We start from the raw sequence: 26,763 nt of genomic DNA, 5'->3' as shown, positions 1-26,763 counted from the left end.
CCCGTGTTGTCCAGAGTTATGTCAAAAAAGTTGTAAAAAGATATCAAATGAAGTCTTCTATTCTGTATTAAGACTTTTTATTAATATAGTGTTTCACAGGACAGGAGCGAGTGGATATTCTAGCAAATCCACCCCAAGTTCAGACGGACGTCTCAAATTCTGCAAGCTTCAGGTCACATGTTAAAATTCATGATGGTGCAGTTTTTAAAAAGATAAAGTATGGCCTGTTTGGAAGGATTTCTAGAAGGAAGCCTCTTTTCTCCATGGCAGCATTGTTTCAGTTTTCAAAGATGCATTTGAACAAAGCCGAAGACTTCTAGAGCAATGTGCTTTAGACAGACCAAAGTGGAGATGTTTGGCCGTAATGCACAGCTCCATGTTTGGCATGTTTGCTGTAAACCAAATGTCAGCATGGTAGTGGAGGGATGATGATGTGGGCTTGTACAGCCACAGGACCTGGGGACCTTGCAGTCACTGAGTCGACCATGAATCCCTCTGAATACCAAAATGTTCTAGAGTCAAGTATGAGGTCAGCTGTCTGACACGTGGCAGAAACTGGGTCATGCACCAGCACAATGACCTGCAGACATGGCAGGAAATCTACAACAGAATGACTGAAAAAGAATTAAAGGGTTGTAACGGACCAAAGTCCAGACCTCAACCTGACTGAAATACTGTGGAAATTTTTTTTGAGAGCTGCACATGGTAAATGGCCTGTATTTGTATAGCGCTTTACTAGTCCCTAGGGACCCCAAAGCGCTTTACACATCCAGTCATCCACACATTCACACACTGGTGATGGCAGCTACATTGCAGCCACAGCACCCTGTGGTGCACTGACAGAGGCACATGAATGAATGCCTGCAAACCTTAGCGAATTGAAGAGTGGCCCAAAATTCCTCCACTATAATAAAGGTGGTTCTACAAGCTGCTCAATGTCCTTTTCTCACATTTACGTACTTATTTTTCAGTAACTGGTAAATTTGTAAATGTACCGATACCCTGTTACAATTGTTTGTGGTGAGATGTTACAACAACACTGTTGCGCGTCATAGCAAGGCTCAGCATTTACTGGAGCAGTGCAGCATGTTGTGTTTTTTTTGGTGTTGGCTCCTTTATGCAAGAGTACGCTCTCACAGAGCTGCTAGACATACTTTTAGACATTTTGGACAGGACCCAAAGTAAACCAGTTGAATACACGTAGCACTACTAGAGGACAAATGAGTTATTTTAATTCCAGCTTAATTGGCTGTAACAATAATGCTTTGGACCAGTTAAATACTCTAACATCATCGAGCTATATTTGTTTGCACGCCAAAGTATTTGTGATTGCTTTAATGGTAAAACAATTAACTTTTATAGACTTGTTAAATTACAAAAAATCTCTAAAGGCAGCAGATGAAGCGTGAGGGGTCAGAATGCATAAAATGATAGAAAACGAAGTCAGAATTTAGCAGCAGTCCTCTCTAATTGATTCACAATGCCAACATTTTCCTTTCACACTTACTCGTACATGTAAAACACTTAAAGTGCTGGCCTTTCTCACCACGCACACGCACAGCAAACCTTCCCAGAGTGTTTTGCTTTCATCTGCTGCTCGTACACATTTCTGTGGAAGTCAAACTACTTGCCAAGCAAATATGCACAAACATGCACCCGCCAGGAAGCATGTCGCATCGCCATAGTTACCATACCAGACGGCCTCATTGTCATGGCAGCAGGTTTGGTCAGACGAGCAGCCAAGAGGAGTGTGGAAGAAACTCGACCGACCCTCTAAATGCTTCGTGGCCGGTTTCCAGATATCATTCAGTCAGCACTTAGATTTTTATTGCTTCAGAGGGTGTTGATGGTGTGACTGATGCATGTGTGATAGATCCGTCATCACCAGCGCTGCGCCGCACGCCTACTCTCCTCAGCCATACATCTGTTAACTGTGAGGCGTCTTAAATATTTCTTTCATCCAAATGTGGAGCAGTCATGGATTCTTCCGGGGTGTGAGGCAGATTTTAAGTGTTTTTGCTTGTGATGACAAATTGTCTTTTCGGCTTTTCAGCTCTCGTTGCTTCAGTTGATCTAAATAAAGCGTTTGTGCTCCTTTCCCTTTCATCATCCAGGTGCAACACCGTGTGTCTGGTCAGGTGATGGCTCTGAAGATGAACATCCTGGCCAGTAACAGGGCCAACATGCTCAGGGAGGTCCAGCTCATGAATCGACTATCGCACCCTAACATACTCAGGTAACTGAAATGTTGGCTTTCCATCTCACTGTTAACATAAACTCAGTTTTTACCTTTTCATTTAAAAACATTTCTTTCCAGTGTTTGATTTTCATTGTGATGGCATGTCTCATCGTACACTGTTTAGAATAATCAGCCTTCAAACACTGGTGATAGATGTGGTTTGTGTGGTCCACAAGAAGAGCCCGCAGACTAGATTTTCAGTGGGTTCATTGTCAGTGATTGCACTGCTGTGTCTGTATCGTTCAGTTCTGTCCGGTGTTGAACTGTTTTGGTTTTGTTTGTTTTGGGGTTTTCTTGCACAATTGCACTTTGTGTAGTCCTGCGTTTGTTTGTCATGTGTAGCACCACATGGAGGAACGTTGTCTCGGTTCACAGTGTACTGTACCACTGCACATGCTTGAAATGACAATAAGGCCACTTGACTTGAAAATAACTTTTTAATGACCTTTTAATAAGAGTCTTTGGCACTTTTTTGCCGTAGCCTGAAGTGTACATGGATGTAAAAGCGGGTGGGCTATAAAAGGTCCATAGACCACATTGGTGCGCCACACCTGATTTAAAAACATTTAAAACAAACAAAACAAACGGCAAAACAACTTGGTGCAATTAGCTGCACAGCAGACCATGTTATTGAACGATTGCAATAAAATGCTCCAGAAGCCACAAACTGTCTCGAGTTCCAGCTCAGTGATTCAGATTAGCAGATGCGACACTTGCCCGGCAGCTTCCTCTGTCGGGACATGCCTCTCAAAGCAGCCGTGCTTTGATAAAACCATTTTTTAAACTGTTGACACTGTTTAAATGGTTGTGTAATATACCCTGTGATAGAACCTGTCCCGGGTGTGTCCACCATACTAAAAAAAAATCCTTGAAATGTTTAAAAAGTTTAGACTTGACATTAATATATGTTCCTGTACTTTACCCACAGGTTTATAGGAGTGTGTGTCCATGAGGGGCAGCTCCATGCTCTCACAGAGGTAAGTCTCATTAATGTGCTACAGCACAGATGGCGATCTGGTTTTGATCTCCTCATTTTGCCCTTTGTAGTGGTAACAGGCGGCTGTGTGCATCTGCATGAAAGCAATGATGTGACCAGAAACTGATATTTATCTGCCTTTGTCCTCACTATAAACATTGTAGCAAACAAGGTTCCCTTGAAGCAAGAAAAAAAGTCAAACTCATCAAATGGAGGGAAAATATCTGCAGCCTCAGTCTGTGGTTTTTAATTCAGTCTGTATGAGAAAGCCAGCCTAAATTAATGTTATACATTGGTTTTTGAGCTCACTTTACACTGAACGTGACATTTATTGTGCATTTTATATCTTTTACATTATTTATCTAAATGCTTTGAGGCATTTATGAAAAGTTTTGGCTCTTTTGATTTTGAAATCAAATTTAAATTGCACTCTGATCTCACCGTCTGAGTTTTAAATCTGGCCGTAAAGAGATGGTTTCTTCAGATCCTGTACTTCAAACTAGTATGGGTCGAGTTATTGGTCCCGGGGGGAGGAGAAAGAGAATCAGGCCTGCTGTAAGGCATCGGCTGGCTTTTTAATTTGCTAAATATACCCGTCTAATATCATCTTTGTTTACTGTTGTGTAAACTTTACATGTTGCAGTCAGTTATTTTTGAGAGGTTGTCTGACGTAGGCGTAGTGTCAACCTCATTAATTTAGTCAGTTAATTTGAAAATTGATCTTAAAAGACTCATAAATATTATTATTCAATTAACTGAGCCCTGCCCTCCAGTTTAAGTGTTTAGGCAGGTTGGATGAATGTGATTCTCAGGATTTTTCTTCTGAAATTGGTGATTTCATTTTCATTTCTCCACATAAACCCAGAACAGGCGGTACAAGCGTCTGTAACTGCGGTACACTTAATCCTGGCCAGACTGAGGTCACACGGTTCATAACAGGTCACCTGTTTCTTAGATGTTGCCATAGTAACTGAGCAGCTGGTCAGTAAAAAGCATAAAGGTCAGGAGAGAAGAGGCGTACCTGCTCTAACGTCAGGTAGTGTCTTTAGTGGGTCGTGTTGGTCAGAGGTTTTATAACTTTTTGTTTTTCTTAATTTTTTCTTTTATTTAAATGATTGATTGACCAAGAGGTTTTATCATCATTCACATTTTTAGAAATGGGGAAATTCTTGTCACCTTGTGGTTAAATTGTTTATCATGCAACCTCAGTGGCTTCCCGTACAAATGAGAGCTTCTGTTGCATATCAATTTACAGAATATCCTGGGGTTTTTTTGAGTTTTTTTGTTTTTGTTTTTTTCCCCCAAAATTTGGCTGTCAGCTCAACTTCTCATAAATGAAAGTGACATTTTCAACCATTGAAATAACAATGCATACAAACAGATTTCCAGTCTTCACCCAGCAGATGACTTGATGAATATGAAAAGTCGTGGCCTAAATAAACTACTTTAATCTTCAGTGAGGTTTGCCTGGCACAGTTCAACGCAGGAAGATTAAGTGCTTGAAAACTTGAGATTTAATTCTGATCTGCTCTTAACTATAACAAAATGCACTAAAAAAGGATCCGTAGTTGTTGTTGCAGAAGACTTGATGTTTGAGTGCGTATGACAACATTTTAGTTCAGTTACATTGTATTAATATAGCACAACAGCAATGCTGGAGACTGTTTGGCCACATGAACACCTGCACCCTCACATACTTTGGACATGCAGTAAAATTCAAGTATTTTAGGACCATCTGTGTCAACCTCTAGAGAAGAAGGATGCTAGGCTATGAAATCGCTGTAGATGCCATGGCACTGTATCTTGAAGTAAACTGAGATGATGTTTAAACAAACATGAAGAAAAGGAAAGCGGATGCTGCCTTCTTGTAACGTGGATGGTTGTGGACACATGACAGTGTGCTCTAAGAATGCAGCGATGTTTGCAGTATCCAGACTGCTGTTGTCCTTGTTAAATAAAGTTGTTTTTGAAAATCATTTGACTGAAAGCAATGTCAGGTTAAAGATTAAAACCTACAGTAAGAAGAAACCCAGATGATAAGCATTAGCAAGCATTTGGTGTCTGTGTGGAGGAAGAGCTTCGTTTTTCCTTTTTCTTTTTTTAAATAGGAAAACACCTCTGGAAGCATTTTCCTTTAACAACACTGGAAGCAGCTTTTATCTCAACATTTTTAAGCAGAATGAGATGCATGCATAATCAGTATAATTAATATAACTAATTGTGTTTTTGTTTGGTCTCCTGATAATTCAGTACATCAATGGTGGCAACCTCGAGCAGCTGTTGGACAGCGACGTGTACCTGTCGTGGAGTGTGCGACTCAGCCTTGCTCTGGATATCGCCCGGGGACTGAAGTACCTGCACAGCAAGGGCATCTTCCACAGAGACCTGACCTCCAAGGTGATTACACACACGGTGCTCATGTACTACTCGCACACATCACTGAGAATCAACACTCACTGAACCCACTCGCTCAGAAGGTTGTGACGCACATAGGCGTATGAATGCGCCACAATAGCACGAGGGCTACAGGTGAGCGCGCACACACGCACAGGGAGGCGCAGGAGTGTAAATACTTCGTGATTGGTAAACAGAAGGAAGGTGAAAAAGATCTGAGTACAGATTTAAAGGCGCTGCAGGTGCGTTACAAATCGTAAAATTACATCTGATGCTATCACAGAGGTCCAGTGTTGCACCTGGATCTGTGCCAAACAGCAGCCAAAACATCTGTGGGAGTCTTGGCAGGCGACCTTTACACACTTAGAGCCCCTACTCTCGTCTGTTTTTTTTCTCAAATTTTATTTTTATAGGTTGTTTTTGAGTATGCTACAGGAGCCTGTGTGTTTTATTGTATTTAAAATGCACATTAATAAACATTGTGTAAAAATGTACCAGATTTGGTGATTGCAGGCTTATCATCTGTGCTCCCGGCAGGTCGTAGACTTTTGTAAACTACTGCCAGTAACGTCATTATGCAACAGCTGATAATCCGCTGCATTCAACACTAGTGAGTGGGCATCACGTGTCGTGCGTCCAGAGTATTTCTACGAGTGTAAAGGAAATAATTTGGGGAGGACGCTGCGATCTGATGCTCTGAATGTCTGAATTTTCTTAAAGTTTTCTTCTTCTTGCAAAAAACTAACCAAAAACATCTTTGCAGGCATGCAGAAAGCACCGCTCTCACATATTGTGGATGCACAGTTTGCTGCAGCAATAAAGTGATTCATGTGACCTTTGCCCCTCTGTTCAGAACTGCCTGGTGCGCTGGGAAGGTAGCGTGTGCTCGGCCGTGGTGGGAGACTTTGGCCTGGCAGAGAAAATACCAGATTACAGGTCAGTCCGTCGACACCTATCAGCTGTGTGATTAGATAAGTCGTGCTCAATAAATTCCACTCCTGCACTCGTCTCCGCTCTGTTTATATTCCATGCCATATCTTTCTCCGTGCACTCTCGAAATATTTCCCTCAACTTCTGCTTTTCTCCTGGAGACGTTCGGATGAGACACAGTCACACACAGAGACTGTTGCTCACTCCCGATCAGTCAGGTTTTTCCAAAGTACACAGGCACACGCTGCCTCCGCTCTGTTTCATAGGTCCAGGGGAAGGCAGACGGGACGGCACTTGGCTCGCAGTGATGTTTTCAGTGGGTTTTTTTTTTTTTTTGGTGAGCTTTTATGACACACCACTAACTCACAGCTCTGTTGCTGGTGTCGCGTTATGACTCTTCCCCTTCGTTTTTGCAGCTGCATTTCTAGTGACATTTATGTGGTTTCTACAATTCATCACTGGCCTGTACAGGCTATAAATGACCAGCAATCCTCAGATGTGTCTTTATTTTAATTTCTGCAGCTATTTTTCCACTGACATCATGTCTGTTAAGTGGCGGATGATCAGATTCTTGGCATAAAAGGGCCCCGCTCTAAAGATTGAGGGGAAAAGACGTTAAAATGTTTACAGAAGAAAAAGTCGTTCAACAAAGTGTTAGTAGAGGGGACAAAACACAAATTCTTAGGTTCTCTTTTAAATTGTAGACTTGTTATGCAAACTGTTTTGTTTTTTTTTGTTTTGTTTTTTTTAAATCTGACAGTGATCACATGTAAGTATATTCCCTCTGAATCTGTAAAATGACCAGCATGAGGGTTGTTGCAAGATAGTTGGAAAATAGTGAAATTATTCAAGAAGCAGTGCAGCATCTTAATATTTTCTCTTGCAACGAAAGAAGTGGTGTGATGGAGACGGTCCTGATGTCTGTGCCTGAAGTAAGGAGGTCTTGAAAACTTTGAAATGAAATTGTCCCACGGTTCATTAATTAAAATGCAGTTTTTACATAAATGGAAATGAATTTCCACTAGTTGTTACTTGGCTCTAGCTTCACTCACTTTTATTTGAAGAAAAACGGGCAGTCATGTAAAAGCCATTTGTCTGGAAATGGTTGCTTTGGAGGAAACTTGGGAATGTCACTGTGTGGGCAAAAGTACTGGGCCACACATCTTTGACTTCAGGTGCTTTGAGTACCGCTGCCACAGATGTATTGCATCAAGAACACAGACATGCAGTCTGCTTTTAGACATTTGTGAAAGGATGGATCATTCTGAAGAGCACAGAGTTTGTGAAATGTCCTTCCTTGTAGATATTCCACCATCAACTGTAAGTGGTGCTGTTAAAAAGTCGCTTCTAGGGCACCGGACTGGGACTTGGGGACTGGGACTTGGGGACTGGGACTTAGAACTTTTTATTGTCATTGTGCAGTTTCTTGCACAGCGAAATTGGGTAGCTGGACCACAAAGGTGCAAAAGAAAGAAGAGACCAATATACAACAAGGGGGGGATAAATAAAATAAAAAGCAATGTATATGTATACATATATGTGAGTCAGACTATATACACGGTGTATGTATAAGAAACACTGAAACAGACTGGGACCAGAATATTGCACATGAGCCAAAAATATTGCACAGAACATGGAAAGACTGAGATATTGCACATAGATGATCAACAGCAGTGTCAGGGTGGATGTGTTTGGGAAGTCTTTACACACTCTTAGTTTGCATTAAGAGTTCTGACAGCCCACGGGAAGAAGCTGTTCTTTAGTCTGTTGGTTTTGCACTTGATGGATCTGAGCATTTTTCCAGAGGGCAGGATGTTGAAGAGGTGGTGGTTAGGATGGAGGTGGTCCTTTATAATTGCCCTGGCTCTGGAGAGACATCTTGAGCTGGCAATTAAGTCCAGGGAGGGGAGTGGAAAGCCGATCACCTTCTCTGCAGTTCTGATGACCCTCTGTAGTCTCTTCTTGTCAGCTGTTGTGCAACCAGTGTACCACACAGGGATGGCGTGCACCAGCACACTCTCGATAGTGGCACGGTGGAAGGACACTAGTTCAGTCTGCGGCCTGTTACATCTCAAAACCCTCAAGAAATGGAGGCGCTGCTGGGCTTTCTTTACTAGGGCTGATGTGTTTGTGGACCAAGATAGGTCCTCAGATATTTGGGTGCCGAGGAACGTAAAGGAGGAACCTCTCCACATAGTCACCTTTTATGGATAGGGGAGGGGGATCGGTTCTTGTTTTGCAGAAGTCCATGACCACTTCCTTTGTTTTCTTGGCATTTAGGGTGAGGTTATTGTAGTTACACCATTCTGACAGTCGCTGGACCTCATCCCTGTAGGCGGTGTCATCATCGTTGGTGATGAGCCCCATCAGAGTGGTGTCGTCTGCAAATTTGATGATGTTGCAGGGGTGCGGTCACTGGTGTAGATGGTGTATAAGAGTGGACTCAGCACAGATCCCTGTGGTGAGCCAGTGCTGTGAGACAGGGTGGATGATCTCTGGTTGCCAACCTTGACTGATTGTGAACAGTCTGTGAGGAAGTTTTTGATCCATGCACATGTGGAGGGGGGGAGTCCAAGTTTACCAGCTTCTCTATAAGAATGTCTGGGATGATGGTATTGAAGGCCGAGCTGAAATCAAACTTGCCCTGGCATCAACATCAGCACAGAAACTGTGCTTCAGGAACTGTATTGCATGGGTTTCAAGGGCCAAGCAGCTCCTGTATGTTTAATGAGTAGGTTGACCACATGGAATACATAGTTTTCGACCTGGAACAGGGCCTTGGGGAGGTGTTTAAGAATGCCTTAACCCAGGCCTTGCTAGACTCCACCAGTTCCTATGTGTCCATCATCCTTTGAGCTTCCCACCTGCAGGAGGCGCTGTAGGGGATCTGTTGCTTTGTGGATTGGAAGGGGGTTGCAGGTGTAGGCAACCCCCTTCCAGTCTGATATCTGGCAGCTTAAAGCAAACAAACAAAACATAATCCTGTGGTTGCATGTGGTGTTCTTTCATGTGTCTAAATGAAAGCCCTTTCAATGTAAGCAAGCCTTTGTCCATTATAGTGTTGGGCTTTCCTTTTAGGAAGAATTGCATGAGGAGCTGCTCTTGTATTGGTGGCCTGAGGGTGCATGCAGCATGGCTTATGGGCAGGTGTTAAAATGCACGCTATGTTGTAATGAGTTCTCTCTTGCTGTGCATGAATTTTGGTGGCTGCTGATGATTAACGCTGTTAGATAAGAAAAGCAGTGACACCACGAGTGCAGCAGGTTGCTGCGTGTTGTTGAAACAAATAGCTGAACTAAATTTATCTGCACAACTATCTGATAAAGAGTGAGTCACTGCAGAGAACTAACAGGTTAATGTAGTATCCATGAGTATAACACATACTTGCTACAAATGACAGCACTTTACTTTCTGCATCAGAGTTTAGAAAGAGGAAATGCGGTACTTGACATCCATCAGTGTTATGAATTTTTTCACTTTTGGAAAATGCCAAAAAAGGAGTTTTAAGGAGACTAAATGTGTCAGACTAAAGAATTTGTTGTCTTTATGTACAGCATTTTTTTGCAGAAAGGTTTTGGCCATTGGTTGAACAATACGAGTCTGACTACTGTTTTAAAAGGGCTGTCGAGGCTGACCTCAAAGCAGTGCCATAGTCAGTGTGTCTCTGCCCACACATGCAGACAAACTTGACAAACACTCGTCTCTTTAGTCCTCATCCTCCTCTGTCTCCAGCTATTAAGTTAAAAACACGACGTGTGTGTGTGTGTGTGTGTGTGTGTGTGTGTGTGTGTGTGTCCAGCCACTTCACAAGTGTGCGTCACTGTCAGGAGGGGTGACTTCGCTTGTCTCTCTTTCTGCAAAACCTGGCAAAATGTGTCAGATGAGCTGAAAAATAAGGCTGACATTTTTACAGATGCGAGTCTTCCATGTAACTGTCACTGTGGACTTACATACATGCATACTTCCACCTATCCAACATGACAGCTCTGTTTGTTCTAGACTTTGTTTCAATAGCAGCTGGTCAATTGTGGTTTGTTTTTTGTTTTTTTTCCAAGGCTGTTTGCTCTTGATTCTATTCAAACACTGTTGCATCCTGCAGCAGGCCGCTAGCAGAAAATGGATGATGTTGGTGGGTGTGTTTTTTGAGTGTGTTTTTGACTGAAACTGCTGTGCTTGTGGCATGGGGAGGGGGAAAAAAAAGGAAAGGAAAGATGATGACAGGGGTTTAGCGCTCCAAATAAGGTCAAACTATTCCAGTCCTCCTCCTTTTGCTCTCCCGGCTTTGCTGGATCTCTGCTGTCCCTCATAACAAGTCATATCAGCAGAAGGGCGAGAGTAATCTGATCTGTTTATGCTGATGACTTTTCTGTTGTGGTGTTTTCCCTGTGCTGCCTTCTGCGGTCGCTCAGTTTGTCTCATTTCTTCCGGTCCACTTCTCCAAATGGTGTTTACACTAGGAGCTGTGACCGTCTCGACTCATCCTTTCTCCCTTCTGTATGTTTTTTTTTTTTTGTTTTTTTTGTTTTTTTTTTTTTTTTTCTTTTTGCTGTATCATAGCCCTCAGTAGCAGATGGAAATAGCACAGAGGAAGTATCTGCCAGGTGTGTGTGTGTGTGTGTGTGTGTGTGTGTGTAGGCATGTGTGCAAGCACGTTGTCCTTGCACATTCTTGTCTTCCTTCCTTTTTAATTCGGTCAAAAATTGCACAACAATATCTCCAGATAACTGAAAAACACTGTGGTTTCTTAGATACTGAGGAAGTGCACATAAACACACGTACGCTTGCACAGAGTAACGGCTCACCCCGCACGACCTCTTGATTCGCTTCTGTGTCACTGAATTGGCCTGTGAAGCCTGCTCTTGTTGCACCTTTTATCAATCTGTCATCTTCTTTGGTCTCCTGCACGTCACAGGCTTCTATATAGAAAGTCATCATGTATTGTTTTGCATGCGTCACTACTGGGTTTTTGAAAATGAACATCTGTGTCCTAAAGGCCCTGAAGGTGGCACCATGACAGCTTAAATATGTGAACTGGAACTAGATAAATACTCAAAAGCATTGACTACAAAAAACAGCTGCATAGTGTTCATGCCAAGCAGCCGATTGTTGCCTCTCCCCATTTTAAGCTGAAGAAAAGCCCTCCTAGGTCGATTTGATTTACAAAATGCTGCAAATTTAGACAAAGATCTTTTACTTCTGTTGAGAAAAACATTAAACTCTGAGAGTCTATTTAGTTATTTTTATGTGATGTCAAAGGGGAAAAAACAAGCCAAAGCATTACATCGGTTTGCTGTTCTGGTAATTGTTTTTTCTGAAGTGGTGAAATGGCCCAAAATGATTCGCAATTACGAAACCTCAGGAGCTGCCTTTGAGTTTGTTTTATCTGACCAGTTAAAAATCAGATTAAATTCAAATGTCGATTGTTTGCGTTTTTATATTAAAGCGTTGGAGGGTATTTGCATCATGAAGAAATCACTTTTAACAAAGTCGAGCATAGAGTCCACGCACATTATCTTAACAAAGCTTAAAAGCAAATTTAACCTGATTCCATTAAACTTGTGCATTTAGAGGTTTTGCTTCTCTTTCCTGTTTTCCTGCAGTGAGGAAGAAGGCCAGGAGCCTCTGGCTGTGGTTGGCTCCCCCTACTGGATGGCTCCGGAGGTGCTCAGAGGAGAGGTGTATAATGAGAAGGTACTGACAGCTCACTTTCTTCACTTCACTTCAGCTGCATGTTGTTTCAGAAGTCCAAGGTCCACAGTGGGCGTGATGAGAGCTGCTCAAATAAACAGAGGAAACAGGCAGTGATGTACAGCAATCAATATTTAATAAAGTGGTTATGTGGTTATGTAATTGGTGCACTCGTTGGCCTGGGTTATGACTGTTTTCTGTGTAGCGTAGTGGGAATCCTGATTGGCTGTAAAATGAGCGTTCACTGTGTTTTGGACTCATTAGAAGCTCCAGTTTGGTATAAACTACATGCAGAATATGGTGCGTATGTACAAAAATAATAAATTGGCTATAAACTACATACTGTTGAAAGCTGAGAGAAATTACAGCAGACTTGTTTTGTCAAGCAAGCTTAAACAATGAAAAAGTGACAGACTTTTATCTTGCTGTTTATCCGATCTGAATTTAAAGTACACAGATAATATTAGAAGCCATACGTAGTCTGCATGCGTGTCTTTCCACTTATTTGGTCTTATCTTCACCTGCTGTGTTATCTCTGGCTGATAGACTGTTCGTCCTCTCTCTGCAGGTGGACGTGTTTGCATACGGTATCATCTTGTGTGAGATCATTGCGAGGATACAGGCTGATCCCGACATCCTGCCACGCACTGAGGTACTGATGACGATGTTTTCATCGCCTATCCTGTTTCCTGACACGCTCGTCATCTCACTCACGCCTCAGTCACAATCTGGCCTCTTTATTAAGGAAGTGTGGGGAACGTTTCTAACAAAGCCATTATTGATTTAATGTTTGTCTCCGCTCGAGGACAGACCCTCAAGCCTGTCGCCATCTGAAATGCTCCTCCAGAGCGCGATGGTTGTGCAAGCAGCACTGTTAAAATGGCTCCTAAGATTGAGCAACAGGCGAGAGAGATAATTAAAAATATTTGAAATGATAGCTGCTGTAGATCATTTTAAAATCCTCTGAATGTCATTGCGGGCAAACAGAAAGCTGACTGACTTATTGCTTGTAAATCGAACGCTTAAAGGGCTCAAAAGAAGCGACGTGCAGCGCTGCGCTACCTGTTGTTTAACTCTCGCCTCAGGGACAAAGTCACCAAACCTCTCATTTTATACCTATTTATTTGTTGTTCTTTATTTTCTTTTTTTTAACTGATTTTAAGTTGTTGTCAAACTGGAACATCAGTAAAACTATTCAGAACAGTCAGTGTAGATGGTAAAAACCAAAAGAAAGGAGTATGTGAAAAACATTTAAAGATTTTTGCCTCTTCTTTTTTTTTTCTTCTTCTGTTTTTGCTTTGATTTTGTAGTTTTACACCAGCCTTTATTAACAGCATGATAACATAGCATTTAGCCTTAATATTAAATCATAGTACTGTGTGATGCAGACAGGGGGTTCCCATTTGGTCCACTGGATGGTTTTGTGGAAGATCAAACTACTCCAGGTTTTGGGAAATCTTTAAGGAAGTGAGATAAAGGGTCTCGTTTACTCAGACTACTCAGCTTCTCCAAAAAGCTGTTGGCTCTGGCCAATATTCCAGTTCATTAAATGGGCTTTCTGGTGGAACCTGCTTGAGATCAGAGTGGGCTGCATGTGGCCTATGAGCTAAAATGAGTTTTGACATGCCACAGACTGTATTAATCTACTTTAAGACCTTTTGAAGCTATTACAAGAGCACTGCTCCTCCTTGTGGCCATTTAGCAGTACAGCAATTGAAGATTCTGGTTGCAGTCGCTTGTCTCTGTGATAGAAAGAAGATGGAGTAAGGAGACTCTGTTTAAACAAAGTGCTCACATGTACTGAAACAGAACTTATTCGGTTTTGTGTTCTTTCAGGATTTTGGTCTGGATGTGGAGGCCTTTCGACATATGGTGGCAGACTGCCCATCTCACTTCCTGAATTTGGCTATCGCCTGCTGTAATGTAAGAAATACATTTTGTCTCATGTCATATGTGCTGTTAGCTCACTGCTGCTCGCTTTGTCATCTTGACTTGTGCATGATGTAACCTCAAGTGCAGTGCACTGACCAAAGGTTTGAGCTTCAGTACGAGAGATCAAATTGTTTTGCTGTTTGAAGGAAGAGTGTCCATTTTCATTTAGTTACAGTTGCCAAGAGCTTGTACACTTGATCCTGTCATCTTTAGATCTAACAGTAGTTATTGACTCTTGTAACTTGAGCTTAAATGCCAAAAATCCAGAGGAAATGTTTCAGATGCCTCCACATTTTAGTTTTTTTTATATTTATAATTGCTGCCTGTTTTATGACCCGTTTTAACTTTCCATCCTTTTCCTCTAATTTGACAGATGAACGCAAAGCTCCGTCCATCTTTCTCCCAAATCGTAGCAGAGCTGGAGAAGAAACAAGCTGAGAGAAAACAGAAGGTCGAACCAGCTGTCAAAGGTGAGCCATTCTGTAGAGGCTTCACTGAAGAGAACTCTGTCTCACTTCTGTAAACTAACACGATTGTTCTGCTTTCAGAAGCAACTTCTCCGCCTGTCAGCCCTGTGCGAAGGCGATCCCTGGGCCTGCTGTTAGACCAGCGTCTCTCCCGCAGCAAATCCGACATGCTCCATCCTTCAGAGACGCCGCCTACTGCTACCTTGGCTCCTCCTGCTCGGTTTAACCCCTTCTCCCAAAGGGAGGATCTCAAAGGCGGGAAGATAAAGCTGTTTGACACGCCCAGCAAGTCGGTCATCTCCCTGACCTTCACGCTGCCTCCTCCACCAGACTGCGATGACACCACTGCATCTGATGCGGATGCTGTCGACATGCCCAGGAGGCACAGGCGCTGCCACTCGCTGCCTTGCACACCTCCTCCACACCTCACGTCGGCACCAAACACCGTTCTCTCTGAGGAGTCTCCGTCTGAGACGGAAGTGAACGACGCAACTGAAGAGGACTGTCTTCTAGAAGACAAGGATGCTTACAGGGCGAGCGATTCAGGTCTCCCTCTGTCTCTCGAGGCGCTGTCAGTAAACATGTTTGACCATGAGAAGGAGGCGAAGCTGCAGCAGCAGCAGGAGGAAGGGAGGGAGGAGGAGCCAATGGACTGCACTAGTTCCCCAGACATGCAAGACAGCACTTCGTCTCCTTACTCCAAACTTTCCTCTCCTCTTTCCCATTTCTCATCTCCCTTACAACCATCCAGTCCTCCTTTCTCAAACGGCTGGGGGTCGGCCATCTCTAACGGGCCTCCGTGCCTGCCACCGCTCTCCAATTTGGTCAACAATAATGTGGTTGTGAGTCGACCACTGGGCTGGAGCACCGCCACCAACAGCACTCCCACAACCAACAACAACGGCTACCACTCCCCAACAGGAGACCCCGCGGGCTCTTCTCCCTTTGGCTCTGGCAGCGGACACTCTCTGGACCAGGAGGAGGTCATCTCCTCATGTCCTGGCTGCTGCCTGGCTGGCCTCCGGTTCCCCTCAGTGTGTCTGAGAGCTCCTCCACGGCGTAACCCTTACAAGAACTTGAACGGAGACCACGCGGCCTCTCACGGGCTGCTTTGTTCAGGACCCAAGGGCCTTCCGCCCTCCCCCACACCCACAACCACAACCACCAGCCTGGAGCCGGGACTCGCCTTGCCTGGGGTGCAAACATAAACCCTGATTCTTCAACACCAAATGCACATAGAGCAGACGTGCAAACTGCACCAAAAGGTCACATTCTGGGGAATTAAGCAGGTCCTCTTTAAAATTTGCACAGATTTTAACGCAGCAATACTCTGCTTATTTTCCAGACACACTTTTTTGGTGCACAGGTGACTCTTAAGTGTTTGGGTCGCTTTACAGAGAGACTCCAAAACCGGCTGATTTTCTCCAACAAAGCCGTGGGACGTAAAACCTTTCAGGCGACGCCCTCTGCTGGACTGAGGGTGGCACAGCCTGTGACGTCAGCCGTGCCTGTATAGATCTGATCGGCAGCGTCCAGAACTGATCAGCATGTAAACACTCCAGTCTGGGATCCACATCAGTTGGATGTTGAATATTTGCAGATGTATAGATTGATATGTCAGAGGATCCTGGAATGAGGAATGTTCAGCTTAGTATTATCGTTGTTGCAATGATGTTCGGTGCTGAATGAACAGGCAGTTTTGCTTTGTCTTTAATTATCAGGTGTATGATGCTCTGCTGAGGTGTGTTTGTGAATTGAATGCAGGTGTGTGTGATGGATTCAGAGTGTGTGTGATGTACACCATTCTTAAGACTATTTTTGTTGCTGTATGATCTCTGTTGGTCCTTCTGATTGCCTGGTTAAGCACTTCAGCTGTATTATTGTTAATAAGGAAACTGTTTATCATTATATTTGGGAATGAAGGTCTTTGACCTGCTTAAGAGATGTACAGATTCTTATTATTTAAACATGGCATTGAATAAAAAGACAGAATGCACTCATGTCTTTGATCTGCTGTGTCTACTTTGTTTTGGCTGCTTTAGATTCCTGGGGTGTTTCTTATAATCTTTCATCTCTATTTCAGGATAAATTGTCAACAGTTATGACCAAAATCTACAACCCCCATCTGCTTCAAATGTATTTATTTACATTGGAGCAATCCTAAACAGTCGTGAAACCCATTATTTATTCTGATGAGCAAAGACAAATCTTTGTGTATTTCCAAAAATTCAGCCCTCCTCTTATTCTCCACATTATGGAAGCTTGTTTTGAGGGGGGGGGGGGGGGGGGTGTTTCAACATTTTGGGGGTTTTGAGTTTGCGCTCACCCCCCCCCTCCCCCCAACAGAAAGTGGACTACAAACTGAAACCAGAAAGCTTCTGGTCTCGAAGTTTTATTGCAAAGACATTCTGCAAATTCATAAGCACATATTTTTGTAGTGATTAACCCTGTAGAGCCTCCATCCTCGTGGATTAGTACTACTGGAAGTATCTTCCTGTTAAAGGAAAGTTCTTCCTTCCCACGGTCACCAAGTGCTTGCTTGTAGGGGTGTTGTCTAATTGTTGGGTTTTTCTCTCCAACATTGTAGGGTGTGTATGAAGTGCACTGCAGCAGCTGTTGTTTTTAATGAAGTAATAAACTGAATGAAAATGTGCAGTTTGGTTGACGTTGATCACAAAGAGGAAATCATACATTTAAATAAACATTTAGGTTATCCTTGATGTTGCAGTATAAACGCGGCAAAACTTTCCAGTTTGCAGCGTGTTGTGGCAGTTTGGCAAAGCACCTTTAATAACGGTAGAAAGGAAATTATTTATTTATTTATTTATTTTAAAATGACTTTTTTTTTTTTTTTTTTTTTTTTTTTTTTGTGACCTAAAGGTGTTTGTGGTTTGGTAGCCAAGCATAAAATTGACAACTGAAATGGGGTTAATGAGTACAGGAGCACCAAACGATCAGTAGAATGAACACTTCTTTCTTTACCTAATTTCCTCTGGGATTAATAAAGTATTCTGAATCTCATTACCATCCCAGTCTTGATTTTTATGGCCCTCCTCTTTAAGGAGATTAAAGCCTTTCCTCTCCCTTACAAAATCACCAGCCTTCAATTAAATCCTTCTCTCTCTCCACCCCTTCCACCGTCCTGCTGTCCTCAGGCCCTCATTCTTGCCTGCAGCTTACTCCGTCTCAGTGCTTCTTTACAGGTGCATTTGTCTTGCTTTAAAGGGAGTCAGTCACCTCCAGGACTTTACACGCTCTATAAGCCCTTTCCTGATCCAGAGGTCACCAGGTTGTCATGGAAACACAAAGTATAACCTGGTTGATGGTGCTGCTGGGGTTGTACATCCTGTTCATCACAGGTAGGAACTGAAGTCCTTTGTCCCACACGCCATCAGACTGTTTAACTCCTCTCTGGAGGGGAGAGGGAGGGGAAACAGGAAACAGGAGGACAAAGGAGGGAACAACTAAGCTGTAGTGCCTCTTCACCTCACTGTGCAATACCTTTTGTGCAATACTTTTGTAAATAGTCAACGGTGCAATAGACTCAATACTTGAAATGTGCAATTCACTTGTATTTTTATTTTTATTCCTATTTATTCTATTTATCCCCTTCGTATATTTTATTTATATTGTCTCTGTATTTATATATATGTGTGTGTGTATAACTCTGTAACTTCTGTCGGTGCTGTGCTTTTTTGGAAATCGAATTTCCCAGAGGAACCCACCCGAGGGATTAATAAAGTTCTATCTTATCTTATCTTATCTTAAGTCAGCGTTGCTGTTAAAGCCCCCTGTTCAAACTGTGCTAAAAACCAGTTTGCATCAGGTCTTCTTCTCCCTCTGTGTGCGCTCGTGCTTTAAAGTGTTAACAAAATTGGCACAATCGGAGTCTGCTGACCAATGAAAACCTCTGTGTGTGTTATGTGTGTCTATTTTTGGTGTACGGGTTTCGTGCGAACTTCCCAGGGTCGAGCGAGTTAGTCTGTTACACTACAGTGGGATCACTGGACTTAGGTTGCCTCCTGCAGTGGGATTGTCCCCATGCCAGTCCTAATACCACCTACACTGTGCAGACAAAGACGCAGGGGTAAGTCTGTCTGAGTGTGTGTGTGTCAGAGAGGGAGACGTATTCCTGTAACCTCACACACTGATTTTACTCCCACCAGTGCACAGACACTTTGCAGTTTATTGTGTCACGTTTAATTTTTTAATTTTTATTTATTTATTTATTTCTGCTGGTGTCTACAGCATTAGGTACGTTAAATTAGATGATCATGATTTTATTGTCTTCAGACACTTTTGGATTTGGCATTGGATCAGCTGTTAATATATAACTGCACAGTTACATTGTGCATACTGATTACAATAAGAATACTGAATAATGTGTATAACAAGAAATACAAATAATTTAGATTCTTGTGGAAAGGCAAACAAGTGTGTATCTATAGTACAGAGAAGTAATGAAAATAACTCATGAATTTCAAGATGAAAAGAGGATTGAAATGCAACAAATGCCCAATGTATCTATTTACCGGCCTCATGCTAACATCTAAGGTACTGTGAAACTTCTTGAGCCAGCCCTCATTTCTTCAGATTTTGCTAGGAGAATGGGAAATGATAAATTATTGAAACATGCGCAAACATGCATGAAAATGGAGAATATGAGGCAAAAATAGAGACAATTCTAAGAGTCAGTATTTGGTATGACCACCTGGGATCACTGTGGTGCTGAAAAATGAAGCTGCTGCCAGTGTGAGATGATATTACATTGTGGATAAAAATTTTCTTTTCTGTATTCATAATTTCATCAATGTTGACAAAATTTCCAGCAGCACTGACTAAAATAGAGATACAGAAACCATGAAAGAGCCTCCACTGTGTTTTATACTATGTGTTTTGTGACAGGCTGCTAGCCCTCTGTAGAACCTGGGACCATTTCGTGGCCTTTCCGTTTTTTAATTCCACGCCATTTCCACTGTGTTTAATGGAGTATAGCCAAATTTTCAAACATGTATTTTTTTCCCATTTTATTTTAAAATTTCAGTCTGAGTTTTTTAAATGAGCTTAAATGGCTGAATAAAAGGCATACATCCACTATCGAACCTCGTGGCCGATTTGTGCCCCATTGAAACCCATTATAAACGCTATTTTTCACGCCAGAAAAATTACGGTCAAATCGATCGTCAGGTTTCCGGCTTAGGTTTTGTTTTGGACTACAGGCCTTAGAGTTGTAATTTTTTTATTTGTCCACCGGGTGGCGCCCTTGCTCCACATGTGACGCCTGCTGGAACATACACATGTTCTCCAGCGGCCTGCTCGAGACAGATACCCGGAAAAGGCACACTAATTTCCCGCGTACCACAGCAGCCTGCCCCGCTGCTCGTTCCGGACCATTTTCTACCCTTAGGTTCGTTTGATTTTTTTTTTTTTTTTTTAATCAACAGGAAATGACGTATTTGTTTTCACGTGGTAGCGGAAGTGTGTGCTGCAGACACGGGAACCGAACCATATGCTCCGGCGCTGCGCGAAACACACCCGCGGCAGAGGCACTCCTCCCCGGGGGAGCAGGAGCAGCAGCGCCGCCTGGGGACATTTTTGGCTTCTGGAAAAAAAATTAAAACCGGATCGAAATTAATGTTCGTGCCAATCTTTTGTCCATCTAAAGGCCTAATTATAATAACAATAAAATATTACTTCAAATGTTTTTTTTGGAAAATATTTTATGTTTTATGTTTTATGTTTTTGGGGCAAAAAAAGCAGTGCGCTCATGTGACGAAACCGGGATATAAAGGGTTAAAATCCGCGAAATGTAATTAAAACTTGACATGAATATTTCAAGGAGAAGTAGGTCTAAAAGATTGGCTAATTTAAAGTGGAATAAAATATTAATATATAAATTTTTTATAGCACTTTTTGGGCGTGGTCGATAGTGTGCATTTTATGAAATGCGCTCCTGGAAAAAAAAATAAAAGGCGATCGAAATGACTGTTGGTGCCAATCTTTAGTCCATCTAAAGGCCTAATTATAATAACAAACAAATATTACTTCAAATGTTTTTTTTGGAAAATATTTAGTTTTTTTGTTTTTTGGGGCTAAAAAAACAGGGCGCTCATGTAATAAAACTGGGATTTAAAGGGTTAAAACAATGAAAATATAATTAAAACTTGACATGGATATTTTAAGCAGAAGTAGTTTTAAAAGATTGACTAATTTAAAGTAGAAAAAAATATTGATATATAACATTTTTAGAGCACTTTTGGGGCGGGACCATTTTTGGTCCCGAGGTTCACGAAAGGATGGGATTTTGAGGTTTTACCAAGGGCTAGTATCCCCTAAAGATAAATGTTTAAATTGGCTGTTTGCTAAGTTGTCTGTTAAGTGTAGACAACACTTGGTTGTAGACAAAACCCCCGAGTACAAGGACTGGACTGAAAATGGATGAAAAAGCATCCAAAAATCCTAAGAAAAAAACTTAAGAGACCTACAGGAAGCCTGCTGTTCAAGAGCACTTTAAAAATGACAGGATAGTCTGATTCAAAGAAAAAAGGGTTGGCTTAAGACATTCCAAAGTCTGCTTTGCAGCTAGCTCTGACGTTACATGTTTAAATGGTATGCATATATGGTAAATTATATCATATGTAACTTTAAAGTTAATTCTAAATGCAATACTTACTTGTTCTTTAATTTTGGTGTTACTATTGCAGGGACCCGTGGCAGGATGTGCCATGGTGCATCTGGATCTCGTCCCAAAGCTGTGACATCTCTCAGGTCTTCTCAAACTTTGAGCTCTACAACATGATTCGCCTTGGTGTTCACCTCAGTCCCAGCTCCACTGTGTGGCTCAAACCACGCAAGTTTGACTACAGTGACTTCAGTAAGTAACAGTCCATAATGTTTCTGTAATGAAGCTAAGTGAAAATGTGCCACAGACTGAGGAGACTCTGCAGGTTTACTTTTCAAATATCATGGGTGGTTTGAATTTGAAGCCTCTGTCTCTCCTCTGCAGACTTCAGTCCTCCTTCTGTTTCCGTCTCTTTGAAAGACGACCAGATGGTGGTGCAGGTGCACTTCCCCTGTGCTGCCAACAGGAGGTGCTCTCTGGAGAGGTGCTGTCCCATCTCTAAGTTGATTGATCCCTGGACCACAGTGACTGTGTATACTGAGCCGAGTGGTGCAGAATACCAGGTGTGGCTATGCTTTGTCTCCAGTTCTACTGATATTTAAGAACAAGGAAGTATTGTGTTCAAAAGGAACGTTAAAGCTAAATACACTTTAAATATGTAGTGTTAGCTTTAGGTTTTTCTTTGGCTGCTTTGCTACTGATTTTCAGCTCAGTTCTTGTACCTGACCATTTTCAAGGGAATGTTTGTTTGTTAAGCTACTTCAGATTGACCTATGAATCATTCAAGCAGCAGTACCAGTAGTGGTAGTAGTACCAGCTACACATTATACATGCTTGTTTCTTTCAGAGCCGCACAGTCTGGACTCAGGAGGTCGTGTCGTATGTGGAGTTCTCCGGTTTGCCTCTGGGTCAGAAATATTGTGCTGAGGCCAACTTCTCCTTCCCAACCTTTGCCATGGCGGCTTCACCGAAATCAGCCCCTCAGTGCGTTGAAACAGTCGCCAGTTCAGGTGAGGAGATGAGATACAGTTTACTTTAAAAACTAGAGGTTCCCAAATTAGCAGCTACCTGAACCATCTTCACGTTCGATAGCTTAAGAAATCACTGCTGCTTCTATAGTTTTGACACTGAGTACAGAAAACAGACCTGTCCATGGATCATTCACAACACATCCTACTTTCATTAGTTATGAGGTCCAAAATACTGCTTAGGTGCTATTAGGATACTAAGAACCTCCCATGAAACTGCAAGAAAGCCTCATAAAGACAGCTGTGCTTGGATCCTTAAATGATGTGAACCGCACTTTATAAGTCCAAGAGGTCAGCTAGATCTACTGCAGAAGCTTGGCTTGCCTCTTCCTACAGCTTTTCTGGTGATACAACTTGTAAATCTTGGGTCTGAAATGATTTAGTGTAGTTCTCTGCTTTTTTTGAGCAGAGACATGTTCAACCTGCATGCATTTCTTCCCTACAGGGCTGCTGCCAGCGCTGTGTATGGGAATCGGGCTGACTTCCCTTCTTCTTTTCCCAATTCTCATCATGTATCTACGAAAATCAAGACAAGCTACACCAGCTACTGAGAATCAGCCCAAGGCTCCGGTATGATTTATTGTGTTTCACTTTATTTCACCCTCTGTTTTTATAAAATACTTAAACACATGCAGTTTTCCAGAATAAAACATTTCTTCTTTCATTCCTTAAGTCGTCTGCTCAAGAGCCGATCCCTTTGGTTCCTCTGTCCCCGGGTATAGTTGACCCTTGTGAGATCCACTTGGAGTTTATTCCTGACCATGTTTCCACTGAGCCCTTTTCTGGCATTGTGTCCAATCAGAATCTAAATCACAAACAGAGAAGCATGCACTCCAGCAATCGTCTCAATTATGACACCAAATCGGATGAAGTGTACTGGGACAGCGGAGGGATGGAGCTAGATCGCGGCCTGGACTCTGGCATCAGCATCCCACTTGTTTCTCGCTCTTCTGAAGAGACATGTGAGCCCCATGGAGACTGAAAGGTTGAGAGCTTTCTCTTCGTGAATGTTGCTCTGTAAGGCTGGAGTTTGCCTCTTTCTCCCTCAGGGATGAAATAGGAGACTAAACTGCTCAAAGTATGGACTGGTCCATTTAAAATGTTTGGATGTGTTTCATCTATTATGGTCAAACACATTATGATTATCTGGAAGTTGACAACAAGTTGTCTTCATAGATTTTGGAAGCTAGACCTTTAAGCAAACATTGATGAGAAGGCCCTAAACACAGGATAAATTGAAGCCTTAAAAACTATAGTTTCAGAAAACCTTTTCTGCTGATGAAAACCAAGTGATAGGACTGAAACCTAGTGACTGACTGTTAAATAGATATCCAGGTTCAAAAATGAACTGTAACAGGAAACAATTGTCTTTTCCCCAGTTTGTAAGTACACATACATAAAATCTTTAGCTGAAGTCAAGAGCACCTGGTTAGATTTTTTTGTCTACAAAAAATAAATAAATCTGCAGAACTGAGTTAACTACAATTACATTAAAAAAAGAACATTTTCACAGGACTGGATAGAGTCTTAAAAAATGAGTACACCCCATGATTTGGGTGTCCAGAGGAGTTCATGGTTCATGGTGTTTTTCTGTTTTAGTTTTTCTGTGAAGAACTTTGTGATTTTTGTCTTGAAAGGTGCTATACAAATAAAATTTTACTTTACTTACTTACTTACACAATGACTCCAAGGTGTCCAGGTCCTGTGCCTGCAAAACAAGTCTAAATCATCACCCGTGCATCACCGTGTGTCACAGTGGCTATGACGTGTTTGGTTTTCTCCAAATGTGGTGCTGTACTTCATGGCCACACATCTCCATTTAGGTCGCATCTGTCCAAAGAACATTGTTCCAGAACTTCTGTGGTTTGTTCAGAAGCAACTTTGCAACCTCAGCCGAGCTGCCTGGGTTTTTTTTTTTTTTAGAGAGAAGAGACTTTATTCTGACAACCTCTCCAAACACATCAAAAAATGCTCTGTTTTTTTTCTAATTGTTCTGATATGAACCATTTAAGTGACTAACTGAGCCCTGTAGTGTCTGAGAAACAGCAAAAAACCCAAGCTATGTCTACCTTGAGGTGAATTTGCTGGGATGGAAACTCCTGGGAAGATTTAGCAATGCGTTAAAACACAAATCAGATAACTGCCAAAACGTCTGCTTGCATAGAGGCTGTCAGACTTGCTGATGAACAGGTAATCAAGTGCATTTGATTATCACCACCCTCTTCATTTCTGTCGAAGCAGTAAAAGATGTATTTAGTTTTTCATAGGATTACACTGAACCTGCGATCGCTTACTTTTTCACATGACTGCAGACTAGGGTTGCCAACCGTCCCTTAAAATACGGAATCGTCCCGTATTTAGAAACAAAAGTACACGTCCGGTATTGAGCTAATAAGGGACGCACTTTGTCCCGTAATACAGTGAGAATCAAAAGTAGTCTATAAATGTTAATGGAATTAACGCTTTGTTTGAAAACATAATTCCCAGCCCCTCTCCTGCTTTGTGACCAATGAGCTGACAGCACACTTATGACAATTCGAGTATGACAATTCAGATTACCGCTCATCTCATTGGTTGAGGAAAGGTCGCTTACGGAGAAAATACCGGAAGACAACCGATGACCACAACAACAAGCATGGCCAACAGGGAAACAAACGCCGTCACTGCGGTGCAAGTCTCGGACGGCACACTGTGCCTCCATAAAATGAAGGTTATAACAGAAAATCTGTCGCTCGCTCTCTCTGTCTTTCACTCACACAGACACACCACCACCATCAACTTTGCTAAATTGCTAATGAAAAACATTGATCAGGCAGCTGTGATTGAGCAGCAGTGTAAATCCAACTATTTTCACGGTTGTTGTGGTCGTGATAATTTTGTGATGCCACATGGAAAAGGCTCGGATGAGCTTTCCAAAGTTCTACAAGTTGTGCCTCCATCGCTTGTGTCCAGATCACACGCTGCACAGCTGTGCTGCTCCGTCTTTTTCACGGCGTTTACGTGTTTGCGCGTGAGCAGCTGCGGTGACACCCTCACGAGCGATTGATGATCGGGAGCTGGTCGTGAGGTGTTAATCGCTTCTCGTTACCCCACGTATACTACACGATGCACGATGAAGGCCGATCACCAAATCGGTCGCACGACTCAAAAATCGGCTCAAAATGGGCCAAAAATCGCACAGTGTGAGCCCAGCATTAGAGCAGCAATGTTTGTTCGCTCAGAGAAAGAAAAAAAAAGGCTGCAAAAGTACAGGGAGGAATGGGAAAAGGAAAACACCTGGCTGGAAAAGTGCACTATAAAGCGCACTGCACTGTGTGCCGGCGCACTTTTTCCATAGGCATGCTTCTATTGGTGGGCACAAGAAGAACATGAGGGGCGTGAAAGCTCGGGGAACCCTTTACCAATTTTTTGTCCGCCAGGCCACGGCAGAAGCAGATATGGTATGTAAACACTGGTTTGTTTTTTTTAAACCCTCTGGTTAAGGTTAATATGGGCATGTGCGGTGAATATAAGCGCTATGTGGCCAGAAGTGTGATAATATAATTTATTTTGTGTAATAAACAACTGCAAGGATAGATGATTACAACAAATAGATCACTAATACATAAAAGTAATACATAGATGAATAATGATGATGAGTTAAGATGCGTAATCATGGGAACAAGTGGGTTTACAAACAGGAGCAGCTGATTAGCATTAGAAAAGCTGAAATAATACCTCAACTGAAGCCAACTGTACTAAATGCACTATATGTGCACTGTTACAAGAATATTTTTCGTTCTATTGTTTTCTATTAATTTATATAATTTTAAGTTAAGCAGGACAGAGTTCTTTTAAAGAAAGATTTACTTATATTCTCAAAAGTTAAGCATGACAGGCTTCTGTTTAAGAAAGAGACCTGTTTTACTGTGTTAATGTTGTCATTTTGAGCTAAAAATAAATGGCTAAATGATCATTTGTTTCCCATATGGTCATATCACAAAGAATATGCATCTGCTTAAATCAAGTTCAAGTCAAATGGTTAAAAAATAATTTCACACACAAAAAAAGAGCTACCACACTGGGAAGGGTGAAGACAACTGGGTCGCCCGGCCCTGGCCACGAGGTGTCCCTTATTTATTTTTCAGGGAGTTGGCAACCCTACTGCAGACGGCTCAGCACTGCAACTACAAAGACAACAGTTTGAACCATTAAGATCTGTTAGCTTAATATTTTAACCTTTATTCAACTACTTCTAGTACAAAATAGCAGTGATACGTTGTGTTCACCAGTGACCATTTTCCCCCCAGTTATCCGTTATCAGCAAATAATTTCAGTTGTGCTATTAGCTATTTCGATTGTTATCCATGCTGTTAGCTTGCAACTGAAATGCTAGCCATTGCAGTATTGTGTTTCTATTGTCTATCCATGATATTCAGTGGTATCATTAGCTTCTCAAATATCTCTAACTGTTAGCCATATTGCTTTTTAATGATCAATTTCTATCA

The 26,763-nt window shown here is 42.1% G+C and overlaps 2 protein-coding genes across 6 annotated transcripts in view; both read left to right on the top strand.

Moving 5' to 3' along the window:
- The window catches only part of tesk1b (testis associated actin remodelling kinase 1b), a 44,040-nt gene extending 27,412 nt beyond the window's left edge, over positions 1-16,628 (top strand). For 4 of the 5 annotated variants that reach the window (XM_085451036.1, XM_085451035.1, XM_085451034.1 and 1 more), the window contains 9 exons: positions 2,115-2,236; positions 3,168-3,216; positions 5,466-5,612; positions 6,463-6,545; positions 12,140-12,230; positions 12,796-12,879; positions 14,064-14,150; positions 14,533-14,629; positions 14,708-16,628. In XM_085451036.1, the coding sequence (XP_085307162.1) occupies positions 2,115-2,236; positions 3,168-3,216; positions 5,466-5,612; positions 6,463-6,545; positions 12,140-12,230; positions 12,796-12,879; positions 14,064-14,150; positions 14,533-14,629; positions 14,708-15,834 (1,887 nt within the window). In that variant the 3' untranslated portion in view covers positions 15,835-16,628. Of the gene's footprint in view, positions 1-1,695; positions 1,993-2,114; positions 2,237-3,167; positions 3,217-5,465; positions 5,613-6,462; positions 6,546-12,139; positions 12,231-12,795; positions 12,880-14,063; positions 14,151-14,532; positions 14,630-14,707 lie in introns of those variants that run through there. The other variant, XM_085451037.1, reaches the window with a different exon arrangement.
- A 1,293-nt stretch (positions 16,629-17,921) lies between these two features.
- On the top strand, positions 17,922-23,911 carry LOC146714668 (uncharacterized). Its single transcript, XM_085452752.1, has 7 exons — positions 17,922-17,985; positions 18,593-18,713; positions 21,331-21,500; positions 21,633-21,811; positions 22,096-22,258; positions 22,722-22,846; positions 22,950-23,911. The coding sequence occupies exons 1-7, from the start codon at positions 17,922-17,924 to the stop codon at positions 23,256-23,258; spliced, it is 1,131 nt and encodes a 376-aa protein (XP_085308878.1). The 3' UTR covers positions 23,259-23,911.
- Positions 23,912-26,763: the final 2,852 nt, after the last annotated feature.

The sequence above is a fragment of the Copadichromis virginalis genome, linkage group LG3 (genome assembly GCF_057382275.1).
Source record: "Copadichromis virginalis isolate Kocher_CV1m ecotype Utaka linkage group LG3, C_Virginalis_male_GT1.1, whole genome shotgun sequence".
Classification (NCBI taxonomy): domain Eukaryota; kingdom Metazoa; phylum Chordata; class Actinopteri; order Cichliformes; family Cichlidae; genus Copadichromis; species Copadichromis virginalis.
Note: the sequence above shows the minus strand (reverse complement) of the source record. Positions and strands in the feature narration are given on the sequence as shown.

Bases quoted from the DNA above. Each gene is read 5' to 3' on its own strand.
- LOC146714668 (XM_085452752.1), top strand. From the start codon at position 17,922: ATGGAAACACAAAGTATAACCTGGTTGATGGTGCTGCTGGGGTTGTAC. The intron at 21,501-21,632 runs GTAAGTAACAGT...TCTCCTCTGCAG, and splicing joins GTTTGACTACAGTGACTTCA to ACTTCAGTCCTCCTTCTGTT. The intron at 22,847-22,949 runs GTATGATTTATT...TCATTCCTTAAG, and splicing joins AGAATCAGCCCAAGGCTCCG to TCGTCTGCTCAAGAGCCGAT.